We start from the raw sequence: 25,511 nt of genomic DNA, 5'->3' as shown, positions 1-25,511 counted from the left end.
GATGACCTCCATGAGAAAAAAGCCACGTCCTTCATCTCGATCAGGTCGGTCCAACTTTTCATACCAAGTAGGCTGCAAGAGTACTTCAGCACAGAACCCATGGGCCTTACACTGACGCCCTTGTCAAGCCCTCACAGGAAGCCATTAATAGTCTTCCTGGCCCAGGCAACTGTCCCTTCCCTGCTAGTTTTTATCAGCTAAGAGAGGAAAAGGGACACGGGTGGCACTATGGGTTAAACCACAGAGCCTAGAACTTGCTAATCAGAAGGTTGGCGGTTCGAATCCCCACAATGGGATGAGCTCCCGTTGCTCGGTCCCTGCTCCTGCCAACCTAGCAGTTCGAAAGCACGTCAAAGTGCAAGTAGATAAATAGGTACCGCTCTGGCGGGAAGGTAAACGGCGTTTCTGTGTGCTGCTCTGGTTTGCCAGAAGCGGCTTAGTCATGCTGGCCACATGACCCGGAAGCTGTACGCCAGCTCCCTCGGCCATTAAAGCGAGATGAGCGCCGCAACCCCAGAGTCGGCCACAACTGGACCTAATGGTCAGGGGTCCCTTTACCTTTAAGAGAGGACAAGGCCCAGAGTACAAGTGGTTGCACCCTGTCCACATCCTTTAGCCTTATTAACTGAAACTCATCCAACACAACAGGGCTAGACGGTGCTCTGGATACCCCTCGAGATTCAGCTGCTGTAACAGAAGTCAAGATCCTGCTGGATGCAAACTATTTTGTCCTCAAAATGCTTTGCAAGAAAGTCACAGCAAGCTCTCATCAGTTCTGCCACCTCCTTCAGGCCAGACGGTAAGAGGACCCTCACTATCTGGAAAAGCTCTGCTGGACAGCGTAAGAAAGATGCAATAGAGGCAGCAAAGTATGCCTTCATTGCTGCCTCGACTGCCTCCACGCAGGCTCGATGATTAGCCCTTACCTGTGTTTGATTGCATGCAACCCTAGTTTTCCTCCACTCATGTTAAGAGCCATCTCCCAGCTTGTTTCCTCTCCCTAACCTCTGCAGTGTATCAGGGAGCAAAACAGGCTCCATGAAGCGAGAGAGGGCACTCAGGGGTGATAATGTCAATCATGACCAGAGCTGTTCAGATGTTCTAGAAGTCAGGCAGGGCTTCGACACTTAATACATTTATATAGGAATGACCAACCGCATTCCTCTTTGGGCAGTTCGCAAATGAAATCATAAAAAATACAATCCCTTAAAAACAGCAGTTTTCAGTGTCAAACCATGGGGGGGGGGGGAGAGGAAAAAGAGCGGAGAACAGATTCTTTTCTGTGCAGAGCAATGCTGAGCAAGGCTGACACCTTGTGACCAAGTCAGTGTAGGGTCTCTGCCAAAACAACAAACGGTGTGGGTGCTTAGCCATGCAGGAGAATATTTGCATTTATGTTCAAGTGTTCAAAGAGATTCACGTACATTACCTTGGAATCTTTCCAATAGCCCTGCAAGGTAGGTCAGTGCTTGGATTCCCAAAAAGCAGGTTTTAATTTTTATATATTTATTTAAATTTATATCCCACTTTCCCCCCCCCATGTGTATGTGGTTCCTAGGTGGTCAGGCATTAACCTGATCTAGGTCAGCTTAGCTTCAGCCTTCAGACCATATCCTGGGATAGTGCAGATTATGTTAGTCACTACTGTATAAGAGTTTCAGGAGGGGAAAGTAGCAGAGTTTAATTTAAGGGAAGCAAATGAGATCTCTAGAAGTAAAATGTGCAGGTTAGGAGTGGAGATTCCTGCATTGTAGGCAGTTGGACTACATGACCTTGGAGATCCTTTCCAACTTTACAATTTATTGATTCTAGAAATCTTTTTTTGGGGAACAGCTGCTGTAGCTAATAACGACTTGACAGGTAGAAATTCAACAAGTGAGGCCTAATAATAATAATAATAATAATAATAATAATAATAATAATAATTTTTTATTTATACCCCGCCCTCCCCAGCCAAGGCCGGGCTCAGAGCGGCTTACAAGCAATAATATAAACAAGATGAATGATTACAACTTAAAAACAAAAATAAAATACAACATTAAAATAATGAAACATTAAAATATTAAAATGTAGCCTCATCGCAGGAGGAGAAGAAAAAAGAAAGAGAGGGAGGGAGGGAGGGAATCAAATTGGCTCCAAGAAGAGTCCTGCTGAATCAGACCATCTATATGTATGTGGTTATTAAACTAAATAATAAGATATGTTAATTGTCTCATTTCCCCCCAAGCTCTGGCCTCCTAGGACCAGCTTAGTTCCAGCCTGGAGAAAGCCACCAGGATGCTTCCTTCACAGAAGGTGTGGGCAGGAGCGCCTTGGACAACTTTTTTAAAAATGCAGGCTGGTCTATGTAACCGTTCACATTCATTCAGATTGTCTGGTTTGATCATGTTAATCGTATATCAACTGTTCTTATGGTGTCATACATCTTATTGTACAGTGGTACCTCGGGTTAAGTACTTAATTCGTTCCGGAGATCTGTACTTAACCTGAAACTGTTCTTAACCTGAAGCACCACTTTAGCTAATGGGGCCTCCTGCTGCTGCTGCGCCGCCAGAGCACGATTTCTGTTCTCATCCTGAAGCAAAGTTCTTAACCTGAAGCACTATTTCGGGGTTAGCAGAGACTGTAACTGGAAGCGTATGTAACCCGAGGGACCACTGTATAGGCTGCTGGTACTATACTATACTCTACTATACTATACTATACTATACACACACACACACACATAGGCACCTTAATAGTGAAGGGTACTTTTTTAAAAAAAATCAAATAATAAAAACCATATATATATATATATATATATATATATATATAAACACCTAATAATAAATATTTTTTAAACCAATGATAAATTATATTTTCTAAAAAAAACATTTTTTAAAAAAAACCTAATAATAAAATAAGTATTTTTTTAAAAAAAACCTAGTAATGCATAATAAATAAATACTATTTTAAAAGCAACAACTTAATAATAGCTAATAAATAAGACACAATTTTAAAGACCTACTAATACGTAATAAACAAACGAACAAAAACCAATTAAATACATGGTAAGTAATATAACGGCAGATAACATTTTAGAATGGCGAGTGGCCTCAAAGTCCTCCCCGCCCCCATTAACCCTTCCATGGCAGCCTAGGCCGCCGTCCTTCGTCATCACCAGCCGCCTTCCGTCGCCCGCGCCGCTCCTCTCCACCGCACCCAGTGGTACTTCCCTTCCCCTTTCCGAAAGGCCGCGGCGGGCGTCCCCTCCACAAATGGACCATTCCCCTCTCACCAACCCTCCTTCCCTCCCCGTCCGCCGCGTCGCGCGTCGCTCCGTCTGCCCGCCCCGTGCCGTTGGCGCCTGCGCAGTGGCGCCGCTGCCCTGAGGGTGGCTGTTTCTCCAGCTGGGCGACTGTTTACAGTTGCGGGGGGGGGCGAGAGACTCGGCGTGCGGAGGAAGCGAGCGGAGGCCTGAGGGGCGGCGGCAGTTGGCGCTGGAGGAACAGGTAAGCTTGAGGGGGCAAGGAGACCCCTCCCCCTTTCCTTTCTGTCAGTCTTGGGGGGGGGGCTCCAGGTCATAATAGGCCCCCCCAATCCCGTGACAAAGGGCGCCTCACACCGCCTGGCAGAAAAGGCCCCGGCCCTTTCTTCCCCCCTCTCCCCCCCCAGATTGTTTACCACACCAGCCAATGGGGTGCTTGCCCCGCCCCCCCGCCCAGGTTGGGGGGTCTCCTCCTCCCCAGTCTCCTGCCTCCATGGTGGTGCAGGGCCCAGAAAGGGCTTCCTTCTTAGGGGGGGGGAGAGGCACTTTGTTATGGGGTGACACGCTTCCTCACCCTCCCCCCCCCGTCACACCCCCCACCCCAGACTCCAAGGTCATGGTAGGGGGCTTTGGGGTGACCCAAGGGGGTGGGCTGGGATGATGTGGGGGTGTCTCCTCCTTTGGAAGTGTAAAAAAAGACCAGGCTTTGAAAGGGCTGGTACCTCTGGATCAAGTACAGCAGCCTCGTCCGAATTAAACTTAAGTGGTTTTAATTGGGGTTTGAATCGGCGTGCAATTAACTGTTGCTGTTTCTTTTCCCCGGTTTTGTTGTGCTTGCTCGACTTAGCGGGTCCTGCAAAGTGCTGTTCTGCATAATGCTTTTTTTTTTTTTAATAGGGTAGGTTTCATGGCACTGAGAAGAGGGAGGGCAGCCTCAAGAAAGTTTGGGAAGCCACTGGTATAAACCAAGGCTGCAACCCCTACGCCTGCTAACCTTAAGAGTAATCACAACTGGACACAGTGGGGTTTATGTAAGGCTGCTGCTCTGTATTTCTCCTGCCCCACGGAGCAGGTGGTTTGGCCTCTTTACTCTGAATGGTCCCTATTCTGCCATTGCCTACAGCTCCTCACATATCCGCTTTTAGTCCAGCATGCTTCTGCTGTTGCTGTAGTCAGTTTTTTAAAATTTATTTTAAGACACCTTGTGAGGATTTGCCGTAAAAGACAGGGCACTATTAAGATAGCAACAGCACAATCCTAACCATGTCTACTCAGAAGTAAGTTCTACTGAATTTAGTAGGGCTTACTCATTACTCCCTGATAAGTGAGGTGTTGCAGCCAAAATGACAGCACTTGAGAATTTCTCTGCTTTGGTTCACTTTATCCCTTCTCCAAGTAATTAGAATAAAGGCTATAAAATCCCACCCCACACATATCTTGCTTGCCCGCCATGGGACTGGGGTCTTTCTACCCCTTCTCTCCCCCCATCCCCCTACACCTTGAGGGTAGAACTCCATAACTTATTTCCCTCTCACCACACTTTTAAAAATCTCTCTTCCTCCCTGCACTGGGCCTGGCAGCCCTTTCCCCCTCTTTCCCCACTTTTCTTGTAATAAAAATACCCCATAACTTCCTTTCCTCCCTTATTCACCCCACCTCCACAATAAAGTACATGATTCTTCCCAGCTTGGTAATGGGACAAGCCAGCTCTTTATCTCTCTTATAATGAGACCCCATAATGTGTATCTTTCTAGCCCAACTTCCAAGATAATGGGCATAAAACCGCAGTTTTTTTTCACTACCGTCTACACAAAGTTCTGGGTCACCCTCTCATAGTTTTCACTCTGCCACTGCAGAGCCTGGAGACAGGCAGTCAAGGCATGTATCCATAGCGATGACCAGAGGAGAAATGACTACTGCTAACAACACAGAGAAAAGAAACACCATGGTGCAGCTACTGCAGCACAACCAGATGCCTTCATCTGCCCCAGCAGGCGCTGCAACCTTCCAACAGCCTTACCTCACACTCAAAGGCATATTCCTCTATTGTCTCCCAAGACAGAAGGATGCCAACCAAATTACTTTCTCCAGAGTAATGGGTACATTTTTAAAAATTTTGCTGTTGTCATCCATGGCTTTGTGATAATTCTCCTCCCAACCCCAAGCCTCTCCGATCTCCAATGGAAGCTAAGCATTAATATTAATATTAATTAAATTTATAAGCCACCCTTCATCCGAAGATTACAAGGCAGTATACAGCATAAATATACAAAATGAAAACACAAAATACATATAACAACAACCAATAACCCCCACCCACAACCATATTTAAAAGACCATAGATTGCTTAATCAGCCAAAGGCCTAGTTTTAGAGTTGCTACATAACACAAATTAGAGCTCAATACACTCTGCTGCCACCTGGCTCTTGGCACTTTTCTGATCTGTGCTGCAGAAGGGGAAAAGCCTCCAGGTAAGGTCAACCAGTAGGAGGTGGGAGAGCCAGTGGATCTTATTCACCTTCCCCAAGTCTCTCACTAGTGCCTACAAACTCCTTCTGGGCATCCTGTCAAGAACTAGCTATGCTGGTTCAAAATGTATTGCTCTGGGGAGCCCATTGGGGTGAGTGTTCTGCTGAGAGGCAGTTTTCTCCTGGGACTGTGACCCAAAGTCACCCCTTGGACCACAACAACTGTTTGCATTTAGGCAAATTCTCCTATCTGTGTTTTTCAATGCTGAGTAAGGTTACCACTCCCACAAAAGTTCCTCTGAAACTCTATACATTTAAATGGTTTTCCCCCTATGTGGGTTCTTTGATTATGAAGCTCTTTCCACAAACAGCACACTTAAATGGTTTCTCTCCTGAATGTGTCCTTGGTAAGCCCTCTCTTGTGAGAATGGGTTACCATAATATTAGTTCTTTGTATTTCCAGCCCCAGCCTCCAGAGCAATGGGTGCAGTCCCTCAATCTTTTTCACTACTTCTCCCTAGCCTTATGGCAGTGGGATGATGCAGCCAGCCCCCCTGCTCCTTTTGATAATAAGACCACCTAATGTTACCACACCATCTCGGGCATTCGGGTCTAAAACAGGGATGACCCTCTAGCTATTATTGCTCTCCCATTTCTCATCAGCACAACCCAGTATAGTCAGTGTTCAGAGACAATGGGAGTTGTAATACAGCAAATCTTGAAAGCCATAGGTTTCCCACCCTGCTCTAAAATTTCGCTCATCCTTCCCCCACAACCTGTTTCTGACACTGCAGATGAAGATCTTTTACAATAAAGGAGGGCAGCTGATTGAACCTGCCCCAAATATACTTGATAGAGAAATGCTTACTATGGCATTGAAATCTGGGGCTCTGATTTGAACTCCATTAAAGTTTTGGAAACTGCAGAATAATGTTTTTCAAAAGCTATACTCGGGAATTTCAGCAGTGCTTCCTCGTACAGAATAATAATAATAATTTATTATTTATACCCCACCCATCTGGCTGGGTTTCCCCAGCCACTCTGGGCGGCTTCCAACAAAATATTAAAATACAGTAGTCTGTCAAACATTAAAAGCTTCCCTAAACAGAGCTGCCTTCAGAATCCAGGTGGTCAACAATTAAAGGCAAGAGCGGACTACACTCAGTTAAAGCATATTTTTAAAATTGCTATTATGTCTATTGAGCTTTTCCCTGCACTGTGCTTTATGGAATTGGGTGATAACAAACCCTGGAAAGCAGTTGTCAACATGTTTTAGACTGTTATTATTTACCAGAGCTGAGCTCTGCTTTGACCTTGAATAAGTGTCAGCTAAGGGATTTGCTCTCCTGGATAGAATCTAGAAGGGACCTGCAACTATTTAGAGACACCGTATTTCCTCCTTGGTATCCGTTCCTGAGAACAGAGCGTTTTCAGCTAATTATCTAACCAAACTTGCACCAGTTTCCTTAAGAAATGCCTATATTGGGCTGCATTTCCAAGTGATGCCCTCTGCAGTCTCGGATAGTCTCTACAACAAGGTCCCATATGCAGACAGACCTTGTATTTATAGTCAGTCTCAGGTGGAAGACATCACTCATTATTTTTTAGCCTATCCCTTATATAGTGAGCCAAGAGATTTCTTTCTAAAACCTTTGGTCCCACAAGCAAGCAGTCACACACCTTGACAGAAATGGTTTGGTTTCTTTTGAGTGACACTAATAGCTTCATAACAAATAATGATCCTCTATGTTCTGGCTGCAGAAAAAAAATAATTCAGCAAAAAGGGGTCACTATAAATTTATGTGACGATTTGGAGGTTTAATCTGAAATCAAAGCTGGATTTGAGTTTGTTAGTGTCTTTGGTAACTTCTCCCCCTTTCATAATGAATGCTGGCAAACTGGATTTTAAAAAGGGAAAATAATACTAGAATTGTAGTTATCAGAGGTACACAAGGAAAAATGTGTTTTAATGATCAGGAACTTGGCAGAATGTTTGCAGATTTTTATATTATGAATGTATTCTGTTTATTATTACTATTGCTTAAAACAAGTTTGTCATGGCCTTCGGCTAGAGCCATAAACTTACGAAGTGAAACAGTATTCACCCGCAGTTTACCTCCAATATCACTGATGGTATAAGCATTGTGTCCTGCTTTAGTCCTAGGGACTCTTAGTTAACTGTTGCAATGAGAGCTGCTGTAGAAGTTTATCAGTAAATGCAAATTTCCCTCTTTCACCCATTATGATATGGCCTTATCCTTCACCATTTCTAGAATAAACCATGGAGGTTCTTCCTGGTTTACTGAAAATGTTGCTATTGGCTTTGAGATCTGAGCTTTGATCATTAAAAGTATTTCATTTTTCCAGGTGGCATCCAGTGAGTATCCAGACAGACGTGCAAAGTTCTGTAACTCCACCTAATTATTTGTACCATTCAGCATCCTGGCCTTTAGTCCACATAACAGTGTTTTGGTTCCGTATCTACGCACGAGGCACGGGGCAGCTGCCAGCGGCTGTAATTCTAGTGCCAGAAAACAAATGGAATACACAAATCATTCAGTGGCTCTAATGCATTTTGAATCCAGGGTGTCTGCAGCAGGTCTTGGCTGCAAAAGGAGCATTGCTCTGTGTTGTGGGAAGACTATTCGTTACCACCCGCCACCCTCTCTCCCTGTGCTACACAGTTCCTCTGTGTTAGGGCAACGTGGACAGGAGACTCTGTTTTCAGCAAGTGTGCCCTGGGTTGGCCGCAAACCAATTCTCTCTTGTAGTGGCAGAACAGAGCATGCAGAGGCATGCTAATAGCCCTGTGACTGGACTGCAGCCAGATCAGATGGCAGCTGCCTTGTGTTGGGGTGCTTTTTGACTTTGTGATCATGTTGCTTTGTGAAGAAGGGAAAGCAAATGGGGTGGAGGGAGAGGTTAAGCCTCTTCTATTGTGGGTGTATGTAAATAAGGCCTAAGCTGTATTAAAGGTCAGAAGGAGAAAGCTGGAAAGACGTGCATTCAAACTTAAATCACCCTCTGGATGCTGTTGGGAGGTTAGCTCTCCATGCCTGGAATATTTTCTGCAGCCAAATACTTCACACTGAATAGGAATTCCTAGACTCTGTTAGGTTTCTCTTTTTTAGAAAGCAACAGTTAGTCCCTTCACAGCTGGAGGTACACATTTCGATAATGTGAGGATTGTATGTTACCACCTTAATTTTTACAGTCATACCTCGGGATGAATACGCTTCAGGTTAAGCATTTTTGGGTTGCACTCCGTGGCAACCCGGAAGTAACGGAACGCGTTGCTTCCGGGTTTCGCCACATGCGCAGGTGCTCAAAATGACATCATGTGTGGAAGTGGCAAAACGCGACAGGCACAGACGCGCGGTTGCGTGTTACGTTCACTTCAGGATGCGAACGGGGCTCTGGAACGGATCCTGTTCGCATCCAGAGGTACCACTATACTGCACAGTTATTGTGCCTGGTGCTTTACAGAGCAACACAGGTCAACGCCAGAAAGAACAAAACAGGCCCTTGTCCCAAAGAACTTACAAATTAATTTCAACAGGAAGACAAATGAAGGTAGGGGAGCTCTACCGAAATATAAGCAAAGTCTTTGGGCTGTGTTTCTCTTGAGGATTTGACCGCCACCAATACGCTGACTAATGCCTGTAGGGTTCATATGTCATATGCATTGAATACCAGTTATTGGGGGTAAAGGAGAGAGTTAATATCTTCATGCAATGCTTCTGGGCTTCCCAGCAACACCAGTCTGGCTGGCCATTGGAAAATACAACTCTGGACTAGATGCAGCAGAGGCTTCTTGTGCTGGATGCCCTCTTGGTTCTTCAGGTATCTGCTGGACCAGTTAATCAACAACTAGATTGGTCAGAAGGCCAGTCTGGGGAAGAATGCAGAAGCAAATGGCCAAGTTATCATCCCTTTTACCTCTTTGTCAACATATACATAGTTAGCAGAAGCTGAAATCTCATCCTGGCACTGAGCCTTTCCAGAAAGTAGGAGAAAGACATCAGGCCCTGGGCACTTACACCTCTAAAGGCAACCAGGAGGAGCTTGTATGGGGCTTAAAGTTACAAATTTAGCTACTACAGAGGCATAGGTGGGGGTGGGCCACTTGATGGTCATCCCTGAATTAAAAAGGTCTCATGGAATACTTCTATTCTGTTGCTGCCTTAACTCCTCTATTGCCCAAAGAGTATCTGTGCTAAAGAGATTACACTGTCTCGGTGTCAAATTCTGAGCACAGTCAAATATGCAGTTTATAGTCAAAACATGCAGATAAGCAGGCATATACAAATGGGGGAATGCATTGTGCATAAATTTTAAACTCAATGTGTGCAAAGTCTGGTTTACTTTTGTGGTAATGAGTCTGAGCATTGCCAATGAGAATTGTTTCAAAGATGCTCAAGATTTCTGCAAGGATGATCATAATCTCCTGTGCCTTGGTTAGATTTTGCAGTACCTTCTGGTGCTGTTCCTAAGTTTTTGATGTGCACGGTTGAAACGTTGTTTCTGCTGAATACATGCAACAATGAAGCTGAGGCAGAACCTTCTAAAGCAGGAACAAACACTGAATTTGCCGCTTCTGCAGTTCTTGCCAGAAAAAGCACTGTAAATAAAAATTCATGTTGTGCTCTTCCAGTATGAAATGTTAGCTGTCTGTAGAGAAAAATGAAACAGCTTTGGCATTGCAAATTAAGTAATTTCCCATTAGAACCGGTTCTTTTTAAAAGGGCTGGTATTGTTCAAAGATTGTTGCATATTATATTGTGGTACAGATCACTGCAATGATCTCCAAATTGCTCTCTAACCCCACTACCATTCACCTCTGGGTGTTGGTGTGGTGTTTGTACATTTGCCTTAACAGTAAGGTTTTGGTTTGAGTCTGTTTGCCATCCCTCTGGTATATTTTGTTTATAACTAGAGCTACAGCCTCAGTTGATTATAAGGCTGGGAGCCAAGGTACCGGTACTACTTTAAGGGCATGCCAGGTTCACCTAGGAGGATTTTTGACTATTCATTTCTATTTTAGCTTTTAGGTCGAATTGCTATTTTTTAATTGGCCAGCTGGCCACACTAAGGCAGACATTTGCCTTCCATCTTCTACTTGCTCCCTTATGCACATTAATACAAAAGGCTGTATTTTCTCTGTAAAGCAGGCATTTGTGTAGGTCTACATAGAATCATAGAATCATAGAGTTGGAATAGACCACAAGGGCCATCGAGTCCAACCCCCTGCCAAGCAGGAAACACCATCAGAGCACTCCTGACATATGGTTGTCAAGCCTCTGCTTAAAGACCTCCAAAGAAGGAGACTCCACCACACTCCTTGGCAGCAAATTCCACTGTCGAACAGCTCTTACTGTCAGGAAGTTCTTCCTAATGTTTAGGTGGAATCTTCTTTCTTGTAGTTTGGAACCATTGCTCCGTGTCCGCTTCTCTGGAGCAGCAGAAAACAACCTTTCTCCCTCCTCTATGTGACATCCTTTTATATATTTGAACATGGCTATCATATCACCCCTTAACCTCCTCTTCTCCAGGCTAAACATGCCCAGCTCCCTTAGCCGTTCCTCATTAGGCATCGTTTCCAGGCCTTTGACCATTTTGGTTGCCCTCCTCTGGACACGTTCCAGTTTGTCAGTGTCCTTCTTGAACTGTGGTGCCCAGAACTGGACACAGTACTCCAGATGAGGTCTGACCAGAGCAGAATACAGTGGCACTATTACTTCCCTTGATCTAGATGCTATACTCCTATTGATGCAGCCCAGAATTGCATTGGCTTTTTTAGCTGCCACGTCACACTGTTGGCTCATGTCAAGTTTGTGGTCAACCAAGACTCCTAGATCCTTTTCACATGTACTGCTCTCAAGCCAGGTGTCACCCATCTTGTATTTGTGCCTCTCATTTTTTTGCCCAAGTGCAATACTTTACATTTCTCCCTGTTAAAATTCATCTTGTTTGTTTTGGCCCAGTTCTCTAATCTGTCAAGGTCGTTTTGAAGTGTGATCCTGTCCTCTGGGGTGTTAGCCACCCCTCCCAGTTTGGTGTCATCTGCAAATTTGATCAGGATGCCCTTGAGTCCATCATCCAAGTCGTTGATAAAGATGTTGAATAAGACCGGGCCCAAGACAGAACCCTGTGGCACCCCACTAGTCACTCTTTTCCTGGATGAAGAGGAACCATTGATGAGCACCCTCATCATGCATAGAGTCTTATGCATATTTTTCTTACCAACACAGTCTGCCTTGTGCATGTGTTCAGGCATGCACACGTGGCTCAGTTTGGAGTCTGATTTTCTCGGGGGGGGGTGTTGTTGTTGTTGTTGTTATACCCCGCCCATCTGGCTGGGGTATAAATTATTAAAGAATGTCTCTTTAAGAGCCAAGTGAAGCTTACATGGGAGATCTGAAGGGATTCTGCTTGACAGTCCATCTCATTTGCAAAGTTCTCCTTCCAGCAAACTGCAGTGAACTAGCACAAAGGAGAGCTGTGTTTTCTTCCACATGCAAGCAAGCACCTCCCAGTTTGGAGCAAGTTGCTTCATCAGGTAATCTCCAGCAACAAGAGTGGTCAGTTGGGATGTTTTTGGAGTAATGCCCACCCAGCCATTCCTGATTTAGGCTGCAATCCTAACTCTACTGGCCTGAATTCAATAAGGCTTCAATAAGACATGCTTTAAGTTTGCACTGTTTGCGTTCATCCCAAGAACCCTCCTTGATCCATTGTCCAGTGGTGGCACTTAGAAAACCAATATGGTAGGGATAAGGAATCTGACCCGCCAGATGTTCTTGGACTCATCAGCATGGTCAGTAGTCCAGCAACCTCTGGAGGGCCACAGATTCCCCATCCGTGCAGCATGGGGTTAAGAAGTAGGCTCAAGAAGCCTCAAGAAATGTGAGACCAGACCTGTTGTGATACATAGGCTTGAGGTCTCGCCAATCCTCCTCTTCTAAGAAATGTTCAAAGTTCCTCCATGCAGTATTAGTGCTTTTCTGCTCCGAATGTTGGCCAAAGGCAGAATATGCTTCGGTGTGGGGAATGCAATATAGAACTATCCAGAATCCATGATGTTTCAATAAGCAGAAGCAACTTCACAGAACAGCTGACAACACAATAAAAAGTGTCCAGAAGGGTCACTGGTATATCATATCAAAGGGTTTTTCTGCTCTAATAAATATGCATATGTATTTGAAATCCCCCAGAGCAAAAAAGGAGAGCAGTAACTGGTGATGTTTGTATATGTGAAAGTGATTTTGGTTCTGTGTCTTTTGACATGCAGGATATGCTCTACAGTGCACTTAGCATCACCTGGACTTTTGTACTTGAACAGTTTTCTTTGACTGGTGCAGTGACTTTCTCCTTTTTCCCTCCTCTGCTCTCCAGAATTGGTTTTTGAATTTGTTAGCGTGGACAATGGGAGGTGCTGTGAGCGCAGGAGAGGACAATGACGAGCTAATTGATAACCTGAAAGAGGCTCAGTACATCCGGACAGAGCTCGTGGAGCAGGCCTTCAGGGCTGTCGACCGGGCAGACTACTACCTGGAGGAGTTTAAGGACAATGCGTACAAAGACTTGGCATGGAAGCACGGGAACATCCACCTTTCTGCTCCCTGCATTTATTCGGAGGTCATGGAAGCCCTGGATCTGCAGCCTGGGCTTTCCTTCTTGAACCTGGGAAGTGGCACTGGCTATCTGAGCTCCATGGTTGGGCTCATCTTGGGTAAGTGACTCTTTTGATCAGCTAAATGATCCCTGCAACTCTAGTTTCTTACTGTGTGGGGTCAACACATATTCTTATCACTGACAGTACGGTGGGCGCGTTTAACCTGTGGGCATGTTTTGAGGAGAAGATTAAGAACAAACATAATACAGTGGACCCTCTGGATACGAATTTAATTCGTTCCGGGGGTCCGTGCACACCCCGAAAAATCCGTATACAGAGGTGCCGCTTCTGTGTGCGGCGTGATAGAGTGCTTCTGCGCATGCGCTTCTGCATATGTGCGTGACGTGCAGAGCGCTTCTGTGTGAGTGGCGAAACCTGGAAAAATACTTTCGGGTTTGCCGCTTTCGCAACCCGAAGTTTACGTTACTCAAGAGTAATTTAACCCGAGGGTCTACTGTAGTGGTCTTCAAATATCTGAAAGGCTGTCCTGTCTTGCAGAAGGTAGAGCAGGCTTGTCCTCTGTTGCTCTAAGAGGGCAGGACAACCTACGGAGTGGAGATTGCAAGGTGGCAAGTTTCAGTAGAGCTATTTGACAGTGGGACAGGGTGCTTCAGGACAGGCTCGACTCTCAGCCAAGACCGGACAGCCATCTATCTGAGATGCTGTAGTTGCTTCCAGCATTGAGCAAGGGGTTTGGATCATAGCTGTCAACTTTTCCCCTTTTTTAAAGGGAAATTCCCTTATTCCGAATAGGATTCCTCGCAAGAAAAGGCAAAAGTTGATAGCTATGGTTTGGATAGTTGTTGTTTTTATTTAGTTAGTTAGTTAGTTAGTTAGTTAGTTAGAAGAAGAAGAGTTTGGATTTGATATCCCGCTTTATCACTACCCGAAGGAGTCTCAAAGCAGCTAACAATCCCCCCCCCCCACAACAAACACTCTGTGAGGTGAGTGAGGCTGAGAGACTTCAGAGAAGTGTGACTGGCCCAAGGTCACCCAGCAGCTGCATGTGGAGGAGCGGGGACGTGAACCCAGTTCACCAGATTACGAGCCCACCGCTCTTAACCACTACACCACACTGGCTCTCACACTAACTAACTTTATTCACACTAACTAACTATATTCACTATATAGAAGGATCTGGCAACTTCTGTTTCAGTGTATCTGAAGAAGTGTGCATGCACACGAAAGCTCATACCAAGAACTAACTTAGTTGGTCTTTAAGGTGCTACTGGAAGGGGGAAAAAAATTTTTTTTTGTTTTGACTAACTAACTGGTTAGTTAGTTAGTTAGTTTATGTACTGCCCTATACTCAGGGCGGTTCACAGAATAAAATCAAGATATAAAACCACAAAGTACATAAAAAAAAACAAAAAAAACCCCAACCCAATAGCCCCTCCCCACAAAACAAAAACACATTTTAAAAGGGCATAGGATGCAAATCAGATCAACCCAAGACCTGGTTTAAAAGAAATGTTTTTGCCTGGCGCCTAAAGGGGTATAATGAAGGTGCCAGGCGAAAGTCCCTAGGGAGAGTATTCCAAAGACAGGGAGCCACTGCAGAGAAGGCCCTGTTCTCGTGTTGCCACCCTCCAGACCTCTCGAGGAAGGGACACACGAAGGAGGGCCTCAGAAGATGATCTCAGGGTCCGGGTAGGTACATTTGGAAAGAGGCAGTCCTTGAGGTATGGTGGTCCTGAGCCATTTAAGGCTTTATAGGTCAAAACCAACACTTTGAATTGGGCCCAGTAACTAATGGGTAGCCAGTGCGGTCAGACCAGGATCAGTGTAATATGCTCAAACCTCTTAAGATCTCTCCCATCTTCATGACTCCATATTCTGCTCTTCTGTGGGGTCACTCCAGACAGAAGATGGTGAGTAAATCATCTTGCACATCAAATGATGTGCCAAGTGGCCCCATGGTGTCTGGTTTGGAACAGTGCATCTCTCTAGGACCAGAGTTGGTTATGTGCCTAGGAGGGCTACCTGTTCTTCACTACTACACATAATAACCCATAAAGTTTGAAAAAGAAACACATCCAGCACAAGCACAGGTGGTTGCCTGGCTTTCCAAATTATGTGTGTATGCGTGTGTTCAGGAACAGCCTGAGCACCTTGCTGCACATTTATTATTTATTTAGAGCATCTTTACCCAGCCTTTCAGCTTTAAAAAATGCCAGGGTGGCTTACAACACACTTTGAAATCATTAAAAATGGAACAGTTAACAAGTAATGAAAGAATAAACAGCCTTTTATCCGGCAGCTGAGTCTTTGAGAGCACCCTTCTCCTCTCCCTTTCCCAATAAAAATAACCTGCGTTCAACAAGTTCCTTTTTTTAATTACAACATTTTATTTATTTTCATTTTTAATGCATCCTTCCTCCAAGAAGCCAAGCGTTGCACACATGCTGCCTTCCCTATAACTTCACAACAACCCTGTGGGGTAGATTATGCTGAGAGTGTTTAACTATCCTGTGAGTTTTATGACTGAGCAGCTATTTGAATCCAGGTGGTCTCACTCGTTAAGCCCAACACTAATTGCTACACTGCATTTTCTGTTGAAGTTTGTTCCTAAATACGACTGTGTGTGCTCTCTCCATCCCATCCCACCCACCCTTTCGTTTTTCAGCAGCAATAATAGCTTATAGAAGGGAGTTATCAGCAATAAACAATTGGGGCAAGCTGCAACTGTGCCAGTTATTTTCTGGAGTTCAAAATTAGTGCTTGTTTTTGTTTTTTAGCTTTCAGTGTAACTGCTGAATGGCAGGGATGTATCTAGAAAGGCTTAAGCACCATTCTTTTAGATTCCGAAGATGGACCCTGGAGCAGTTCCCAGGGTGCATAGATGTGAAAATGTTTGCCTAACCGGATCATCCATGCAGCGTGCCTCATTGCTGGCCCCGTACTCTGCTTCCAGGGTCATCAGTTAGGATGGTGCACTTGGGCAAAACGTTTTCACACACATATGCCATGGAAACTGCTCCAGAGCGATCCTGCAGATGCAAAATATTGTGAAATTTCAATGAGCAGAGAAAAATCTGGATTTTGCATTGTTGAGCTGACTCTCCTAAACTTGATGCTTTACTCCCTTGCTCAGAGAAAAACAGCTGTGATCCCCTGCCCTTGAAATCCCCATCAACTGTTGCTGTGCTTCACTCATTTTTCATGCTCCACTTCATATTGTAGCACAGCAGTAAATAAAACCAGGAATGGGTGGTTGGCAGCTTGTCATTTGCCTCCCCCCCACCCTTCGAGAAACAGCCTTCTCTAATGGTGTTATGAAGCTCTAAGAATGGAAGTAAATGCAAAACCCATTGGAGGAGATTCTTGCTTAGTTGGGTCAAAATATGTTGGTGTAAATGGCCTTCTGGTCTAGAGAAATGGGAGAGATTTGTTTCCTCTGGAGAAACGGAGGGCAGGTAAACAGAAGCTCTTGGGAGAACTACCTTTGAGCCCATTAATTATATGGGAAGGTAACTTTCACTAAATATACCATCCGTAAGCAACTTAACAGAAGTCTCCGAATGCATTTCTCCAAGTTTTTAAATATGCTTTGCTAATAACTTGAAAATAAAGTAAGCTTACAAAATAAAAAAGCCATGTAAAAGCCAGGTGTTGGATTGTTGTTGTTGTTGTTTAGTCATGTCCGACTCTTTGTGACCCCATGGACCAGAGCACTCCAGGTGTTGGATTGACCAAACCCAAACTTGCACATCTTTCAGATGTACTTTCTCATGCTCCCTTCGTGGTTTTCCTCTCACTGGCATCCTCTCCTGTTCCTCCCTGCCTGTTACAGTGGTACCTCGGGTTACATACGCTTGAGGTTACAGATGCTTGAGGTTACAGTGCTTCAGGTTACAGACTCTGCTAACCCAGATATAGTACCTCGGGTTAAGAACTTTGCTTCAGGATGAGAACAGAAATCGTGCTCCGGCAGCAGGAGGCCCTATTAGCTAAAGTGGTGCTTCAGGTTAAGAACAGTTTCAGGTCAAGAACGGACCTCCGGAACGAATTAAGTACTTAACCCGAGGTACCACTGAACTTTTACTGACATGTTGGACTCATTTTGTAGCCATTCAGTTCTGCAGGTTGGGTAATTTATGCTAGTAACCAGCTCTCAAGTTTTGAGGAATTTGCTTTGTACCTGCGCCTTAAGAGAAGATCAAAACCAGCTCAGAGTCTGAGCAAAGCTTTTTGGATTCATTCTGGTTCTCCATCCAGTTGTTTTTCAAATGTTTTTTCCCCTTGCATTCCCTAAACATATGCAGGCCCTTTCGGCGTTAACCATGGCGTAGAGCTTCACTCTGACGTTATAGAATATGCAAAGCAGAAGCTGGACTTCTTCATCAGAACCAGTGACAGCTTTGACAAGTAAGATTGGACATGCCTAATTTGCATTTAAACTGATTTCCAGAACAGATTGTAGCAATCTAGGTGGTAACTCCTAGTTAGCAGCATACGGTGAGTTCAAGATGCATATGGGTGTCTTGCATATGCAATATTAGGTGCTAGGACGCAGAAAGAAATCGAGAACAGTTCTGTCTTCCACTCTTGTGGATTTCACATACCTGATACATGCCTGAGCTTAGAAACAAAAGCAATTAGTTGGGTTCACTCTAGAAATTTTATTCAGGTTCTTTATGGTACATTACAAAGGAATGCAGTTTTTGAAAAGGCTTCTGAGATAAAACAATGCAGTGGGTGAAGTTTTTATTTATTTATCAATATTAAAATTAAGATTTTAATCAAATCTCTAAGTGGTTTACATAACGTAGTATAAAATATTGATTAAAAATAGCTTTAAAAACAGATTTTAAAACAGTAGACATAATTAAATTATCAAAATATAGATAAAGCCAGCATTTTCTTTTTCTTTTATTCCCCAGTTTTATTTATTTATTAACATTCTTCTATTACATTACAAATATAATAAGCTCTGTAATGTAATATGACAATGTTTACCAAGCATTTTCAAAAAACAAATATACAGAATAAAAATTACGCGTCAGGGTAAGCTTGCCTAAAGAAATGAGTTGTTTTTCATACAACCCAAAACTTGCTTTTCCATCGGGAAATTGACATTGTGGTTTCACTGGGCAAGAAGGAGGAATATACACCACGCTGCAAACCAAACATGCTTTTACTGCTGGACCCCCATCCCCAAGGAAAGTGTACTTCTGGGAGAAGGCAGGAAGGAGCCATAACCCAGTGGCAGAGCACTTGCTTTGTACACAAGAGGTGTAGGTTCTGTCTCTGGCATCTCCAGTTAAAATTAACTTATATGGCTGGGAAAGAGTTCAACCTGAGACTCTGGAGAGGTGCTGCCAATAGTAGACAATGACGGCTCACAGTCGCGTTGGTGGGTGGTTTTTGCAACCCAGCACGGGCTCCCTGGCCTCCGGAGCCATGCCATAAAAGCCTGCCATTGCTCCATCCCTGGGCTGGCTGCAGAGGCTGCAGTGCTCCTGCCCGGCCTTGGTTTAAATCAGCCAATCGACGGTGGCCTGGGGGCGGAGCAAAGACCAGGTAAGGAGGCTACTGCCTGCACTGGCCATTCAGTCGTCTCAGAGCATCGTGGAGAGAGGTCCATCGTCAGGACGTTCTGGAGGTAGTTGATTGGGAGCAAGGGAGCTGGGAAGGGACCGGGGACAGTGGTGGAAGGCATGGGGGGCTGGCTTGTAGCCCACATAGAGGATGCAGCACAGTGGCTCTGGGTGGCAAGGTTGGACGTTTTTGTTTGGGTTAGGTCCATAAGTTATCTCGTAGCCTTGGTATCTTGCCCTTTTTTGTTTTACGATGCAGTGTTGGGGGTTTTTTAGATACTGCTTTTGATAGACCAACTGTATAAGAAGTAAATTGCTCATTTCGGCCCCAGCTACCTTAGAAAACTGTGTTTGCCAAGTTTCCATAACAGTATTCCAAAATGGCAAAGTTTGCAGTTCTGGAATGTATTGGCCATATACTTTGCTTGCCTCGATATTATTTGGATTGATATTTTGATATTTTAATATGTGGGGGCTTAGAAGCTCCAGCCTGTGAAATACTTGTGCCATCTACAAGCGTCACTCACTTCTCAGGTTTGAATTCTGCGAGCCTTCCTTTGTCAGCGGCAACTGCTTGGAGATCTCTCCAGACTGCTCTCAATATGACCGTGTCTACTGTGGTGCGGGAGTCCAGAAGGAGCATGAAGATTACATGAAGAACTTACTGAAAGTTGGTGGGATCCTCGTGATGCCATTGGAAGAAAAGGTTTGCTTGTGGGACGGCAGGTCCTCTCATTCCTATGTACCGTTTACCCCTTGCTTTTTGCAGTGAGCTCAATTCACCAAATTACCAGCTGTGTGGCAGAAAGGGGAGAGGGTTCTTTTTCAAGGCTGAGAAATAGGCCATCTATTCTTGCTATCAAGAGGTGATTCATCTTATGTTTTTGTTCTCAAACGCAGCTGACAAAGATAACACGAACTGGCCCTTTGGCCTGGGAGACAAAGAAGATCTTAGCTGTTTCCTTTGCTCCTCTGATCCAGCCCAACCACGCAGATTCGGGGAAGTCAAAACTTGTTCACTTGCGTAAGTGTGCCACTTATCTATGCACCTTCTCTATTTGTCTGTTTATTTGTTGGGTTGGGCTGTGAAAGGCTCAGAGAGACATTCCTCAGAGGTGGGCACTCTTTGCCATAGCTTGCAGTCTGACTTGCCCTAGGCTGTGCACTTTCTCACCATGGAAACAGGACTCACCCAGCATTCAGTTCTGCCTGTGTGTGCTCATGCTGGTGATATCATCACTGCATTGGCTAGCATGGAGGCACCAGTTACACAGCAACTTGTGTGGTGACCTGCCCTACTTTGAGAATGGCATGGGTTAGCCAGCTGCCGGCTCTTGTATGACGACATATACCTCGGCTTTGCTGGCAAAATCTGTGGCAAAGCTGCTGTGCTCTCCTGACTAGCTGTCAGTTTCTTCCAGCCATTATTATTGTTATTATTTACTGAATTTATATACCGCCCTATGGGACGCGGGTGGTGCTGTGGGTTAAACCACAGAGCCTAGGACTTGCCGATCAGAAGGTCGGTGGTTCGAATCCCCATGACGGGGTGAGCTCCCGTTGCTCGGTGCCTGCTCCTGCCAACCTAGCAGTTCGAAAACACATCATAGTGCAAGTAGATAAGTAGGTATCGCTCTGGCGGGAAGGTAAACGGCGTTTCCATGCACTGCTCTGGTTCGCCAGAAGCGGCTTAGTCATGCTGGCCACATGACCCGGAAGCTGTAAGCCTGCTCCCTCGGCCAATAAAGCGAGATGAGCGCCGCAACCCCAGAGTCGGTCAGAACTGGACCTAATGGTCAGGGGTCCCTTTGCCTTTATACCGCCCTATACCTGGGGGTCTCAGGGCGGTTCACAGAATAAAATCAAGATATAAAACCACAAAACACCTAATAAAAATAAAAACAACAACCCCAATAGCCCCTCGCCACAAAAAACCCACATTTTAAAAGGGCATAGGATATAAATCGGATCAACCAAAGGCCTGGTTTTTGCCTGGTGCCTAAAGGTGTATAATGAAGGCGCCAGGTGAACTTCCCTGGGAAGAGCATTCCACAAACGGGGAGCCACTGCAGAGAAGGCCCGTTCTCCTGTTGCCATCCTCTGAACCTCTCGAGGAGGAGGCACGCAAAGAAGGGCCTCAAATGGTGATCTCAGGGTCCAGGTAGGTTTATATGGAAAGAGCCATGATCTGAGGAAGTGTGCCTGCTCTTTACTCCATGCCAGCCAAGGTCCTACGCTTCTTACTCTTCCCTCTCCCACATTTCCAGCACCAGTGATGGTCCGCACGCTTCAGGACCTTGCACGCATTGCTATCCGCAGCACCATTAAGAAGCTGATTCACCAGGAAACGGCGGGCAGAAACGGCAACGGCCTCAGGAACCCGCCGAGGTTTAAGCGAAGGCGCATCCGCCGCCGCCGCATGGAAACCATCGTCTTCTTGGACAAAGAGGTCTTTGCCAGCCGGATCTCCAACCCCTCCGACGATAACAATTGCGAGGAGTTGGAGGAGGAGGAGAGCAAGTTGGAAGAGGTGGAAAAAGCTGTCCCTGAACTGAAGCCCGAGCCTCCTATAAATGTCTTGAGAGAGAAGGTCTTGAGCCTGCCTCTGCCTGACCCTTTGAAATATTACCTGCTTTATTACAGAGAGAAATAAAGGTCACTGTCAGCATCAAGCAGAGAGGTAGGCAGGACAATAAAACAACTCAGTAGGGCTTGACAGATGTATGCCACTCGCTTGCCTGTTAATGTGACCACGCATGGTGGTAAGCTGGCCGGGGGAACGTGGCTGCCGTGTACTTAAAATGTGATAGCATTTTTCAGATTCCTTCCCTTGGTTAGTGTGCTCCAGTTTTGTCCTACAGCAGAGCTTCCTCGGTTGGGGGTGGGGGGGTGGGGGCAGGCTGGCAGCAAAGCGTTCAGCTGCTTACTGAAATGAGGGTCTCATTCAGTAGCGGAGGGAAACCGACTTTGCCGAGACATCTCTGGATTTCTCAACTATTGTTTTTTGCCAGGTGGCGGTTTCAGAATCATTTTGGGCTGCACCCAAACAAGTTGCTTCACCCTAAAAGTGGAAATCAGGAAGAAGACAGACTCACACCCACAAAGTCTGGTCTCGAAAAGCCCACAAAAAAAGCACAATTTTACAAAAAAAAGTACAAAATTGTGGGTTTGGTGTATGTGCGATGCCCAGTCAAAGCTGTTGTTTTTAAATCAGCAGGGGCTTGGTTTAGGCAAACACTTTTTTTTTACAAGGGAGGTTACCCTCTAAGAGTATCAATATGGCCTCCTAAAAGACTCATTAGGAGAATTCCTATTTGATAGGAGAGAGAGAAATGGGCATTGTGAGGTTGAAACAGAAATAATTAAGATGCAGTGCTTTATGCTGCAAAACTCACTTTCTCTCCCTCTCTCTTTTTTTCTTTCTTTTTTTTCTTTTTTTTCCCCTTTTTTTTCCCTTTTGATTTGATGGCATGAAAAACTTGCTGGGCTCATCCAGTTTGTGGTTACATTCTCTGAAAGGATATTAAGTGGTTAGGGAGAGCAGCAGAGGGGGGAGGAAGTGCAGAGACTGATTAGTATTTAAAAAGCCATCAGACCTGTCTGAAGGTCTGTTGCAGGAGTGCTGAATTGGGTATGTAATGTTGACAGCTGTGAAGTTCTTTTTTAAATTGGGGTAAGCACCTCATCACTTGGAAGGTGGTTCTTTTTTTTTTCAGAGGGTGCCCAGAATCTGGAATCAGTGTTTGTTTGTTTTTCTAAAGAAAACCTAAAAGGCTAGGTGCATAGTGTTGTCATTGACCCAGCAGAGACCTCCGCTGCAGCATAGGTGACTCTTTGTGTAGCTTTTTCTAGGCGAAAGGCATATAATTATACAGCCTCATTCATCTTAGTTTGATTTTGTCCCTTTTCACCAGTTACACAGCTATACTTTAGTTTGACAGCGTACAAAGATGTGTTAGACTGCTCCATGGCACATCTACTTAAATTATTTCTCTAGCGTTGGTAGGTAATCTTTAGCCTAGGAATTTGGAGTGAGAAAAGAAGGAAGAGTGGATCTTGTTGAAAGTCTAGGATTTTCCTGGAAGTTGAAATGCTGGGGACTAAATGCAATTTTTTCCCAAAGAAATTTAATGCAATTCTTTTGGTCCATTTTATAGTCTTTGGAGTTTCCTGTTCATCTTGTAAAATGGTCATCTCATTGGAATTTTCATCTCAACTTGCAAATAGACAAATGAAAATTGTCCCATGTAGGAGTCGATCATCTCCCACATGCATATGTGAATCCATACTTAAGGATGCAAGTGTCTTTCTTATCCAGCCCATAGTATTCAGAGGTGTCCCCAAGCTGTACTCATGAAAGCAGGGATCTGCTATGATCTGCAGCCCAGACATTGCATGTCCAGTGTTCTATTATTTCATTTTGTGTCAACTGAGAGGTTTTAAGGCAACAAAAACTAATCCTTTGTAGAACTCTGGTCCCCATTTTGCACCTGCAAGTTCAAAATGCATCTTATAAAGTAAAATCTGAAAAGTAACACACCATTTAGCCTGGCGTTATCTTTTGTGGACGGCAATGGCTCTTGTATGGCATGTGCCTCCCCAGTAAGCAAGACCAGTTTTCATCTTCCAAAGAGCAGCTTGCCAGAGAAGCTATGAAGTTGCCCTCCGTAACGTCGACTTAATTTTCAAATGATCTGGTGAACAAGCCTCTTTGAGTTGTCAGCGAAAGCTGCCCCAGAGGGAGGCAATCTTTCCATTAACCATGTTTGACTTCTTTTCCCCTGCAGCGTTATCAAAGACATTGTGTAAGGGGTTTTCCCCCTATCATCTTGTCTAGTTTAAAATCTTCCAGGACTCTCCTTTTTTTAATAGAAAGATAGGCTCTTGTAGGGCTTTCCCCTCATTTTGGTTGAAAATACATTCATGAGTAATTATGCTCTGTCCACTTGCTGTGTTATCGAAATGCAAAAGTAGCAAATGTTCGCTTGCGTGTGTATGTGTGCACACACAACATAATTGTGAAATAACGTAGGCTGTAGCATTGTAACAGGAGGGAAATTGTCAGTTGTATTCCTACACACCAGCATTTACACAATGTTTAATCCAGTTCAGTGGTTGTTCTTAGTAAACTAACTGTAGCTGCTGTCATTGTTATTATGATTATTATTTTGTGAAATCTGTTCATCTTTTATTTCGCCCTCGGACATCAACCGTCTGCAGTTTCACATACCTGCGTTTAAGCCTCACGTGGTTGTTTCGTAGCTTTCGGTAGGGTCGCCAAGTTGTCCGCATGCAGAAGGAAGCTCTCCTCCATAGGTTTCGTTTTCATATGGTAGCTGAAGATGTACATAGCTGTAGAAATGAAGGTTTTCAGGGGTGGGGAGTACTTTCTGAGGCATGGAGAAACGTTGGAAGCAAATGATTTAAAAAACAATTTTTTATCAAAATGAAACGTCTTGTGTCAATAAATATGTTCCCATTGTAAGCCTCCTTCAGTTGCTTTTGCTTGGTGTTCAGAAATCCCATACTGGAAAGATTTTCTAAACTGCTGTGGCTGGAGAGACTGATGCTGGAGAGACATGTTTTGTTGCAGCTGGGGCAGAGGAAAACGTCCAGTTGTGCTGCTGTAGATGCACCAGGGCCTCTGCACTCCTCCCAGCAGTCATTTCTCATCACACTAGAGTGATATTTAGCCACATTGACCTGCTTGATTTCGGTGGAGTTGAGGGTGGATGGCAAGCTCAGAAAGAAACTGATAGCAGAACGTTATGTTTCTACTGCCTGAAAACCAGCAATGACATGCCAGAATAATAGGGTATTGTGAAAGACCTCCATATTATTATTATTATTATTATTATTATTATTATTATTATTATTATTGAAGTCTGATGTTATGCACTGTTAATACAGTCTATGAGGTTTACCTGGAGAAAGAGTGACATCAGCACACAGCAATAGATGGAAATGGGTTTGGAATTTGGGGCAGGGGAACAGCTGGCCCCTACCCAAAAAATGTGCTCACGAGCTTCCTTGCTAACAGTGACTTTGGATGCGTAATGGGTTGTTTTTACTTACTGGGAAATCATTAAATGGCTAAAAAGTGCAGGCTGGCATTTTGAGGACAACATTGGGTCAACTCTGCAAAAAGCTTGCATGCGCAAGCAGCTCTTGATGTCTGGGAGCACTCACCGTAGTCACATAACTCGGCCCATCAGTCGATGCATCAAGCTTTTGAGAGAGAGAGAACGTGCTTTTGTTTGCCACTAGGGGGTGCGCTCTTCCCAAGCTGTAGGAATCCTCCAAGGGGGATGGCTTCCAGCAAAGTTTGTCCTTGGTTGTTGAGTTAGAGCCAAGGAAAACAAATAGCAGATTGTTTGGAGGCTTGAAACATGGAACTGCAAGCAACAAAGTCTTCAGTGTCGTGCTAGAAAGCTGCTGTTGTTTTTTTCACCACTATGTCGTTTTCCTTTCAAACCATGCCAGGTAATCGGGGTAGTGAAATGAAAGGTGCCGGAAGAAGAAGACCCTTCCTCTTCAGTGCTGCCATCGTGGAATGTGCAAGCTTCCAATTCCCTCTCATC

The 25,511-nt window shown here is 44.7% G+C and overlaps 1 protein-coding gene across 1 annotated transcript; it reads left to right on the top strand.

The window, feature by feature from the left end:
* The first annotated feature begins 3,298 nt into the window (after positions 1-3,298).
* Positions 3,299-24,415, top strand: PCMTD2 (protein-L-isoaspartate (D-aspartate) O-methyltransferase domain containing 2). Its single transcript, XM_083619042.1, has 6 exons — positions 3,299-3,491; positions 13,111-13,447; positions 17,656-17,758; positions 19,465-19,636; positions 19,831-19,954; positions 21,198-24,415. The coding sequence occupies exons 2-6, from the start codon at positions 13,141-13,143 to the stop codon at positions 21,581-21,583; spliced, it is 1,092 nt and encodes a 363-aa protein (XP_083475168.1). The 5' UTR covers positions 3,299-3,491; positions 13,111-13,140; the 3' UTR covers positions 21,584-24,415.
* The last annotated feature ends 1,096 nt before the right edge of the window (positions 24,416-25,511 follow it).

Source organism: Podarcis filfolensis, assembly GCF_964270895.1.
Source record: "Podarcis filfolensis genome assembly, chromosome: 6".
Classification (NCBI taxonomy): domain Eukaryota; kingdom Metazoa; phylum Chordata; class Lepidosauria; order Squamata; family Lacertidae; genus Podarcis; species Podarcis filfolensis.
The sequence above is the reverse complement of the archived record's forward strand: the minus strand, read 5'-3'. Positions and strand labels throughout refer to the sequence as shown.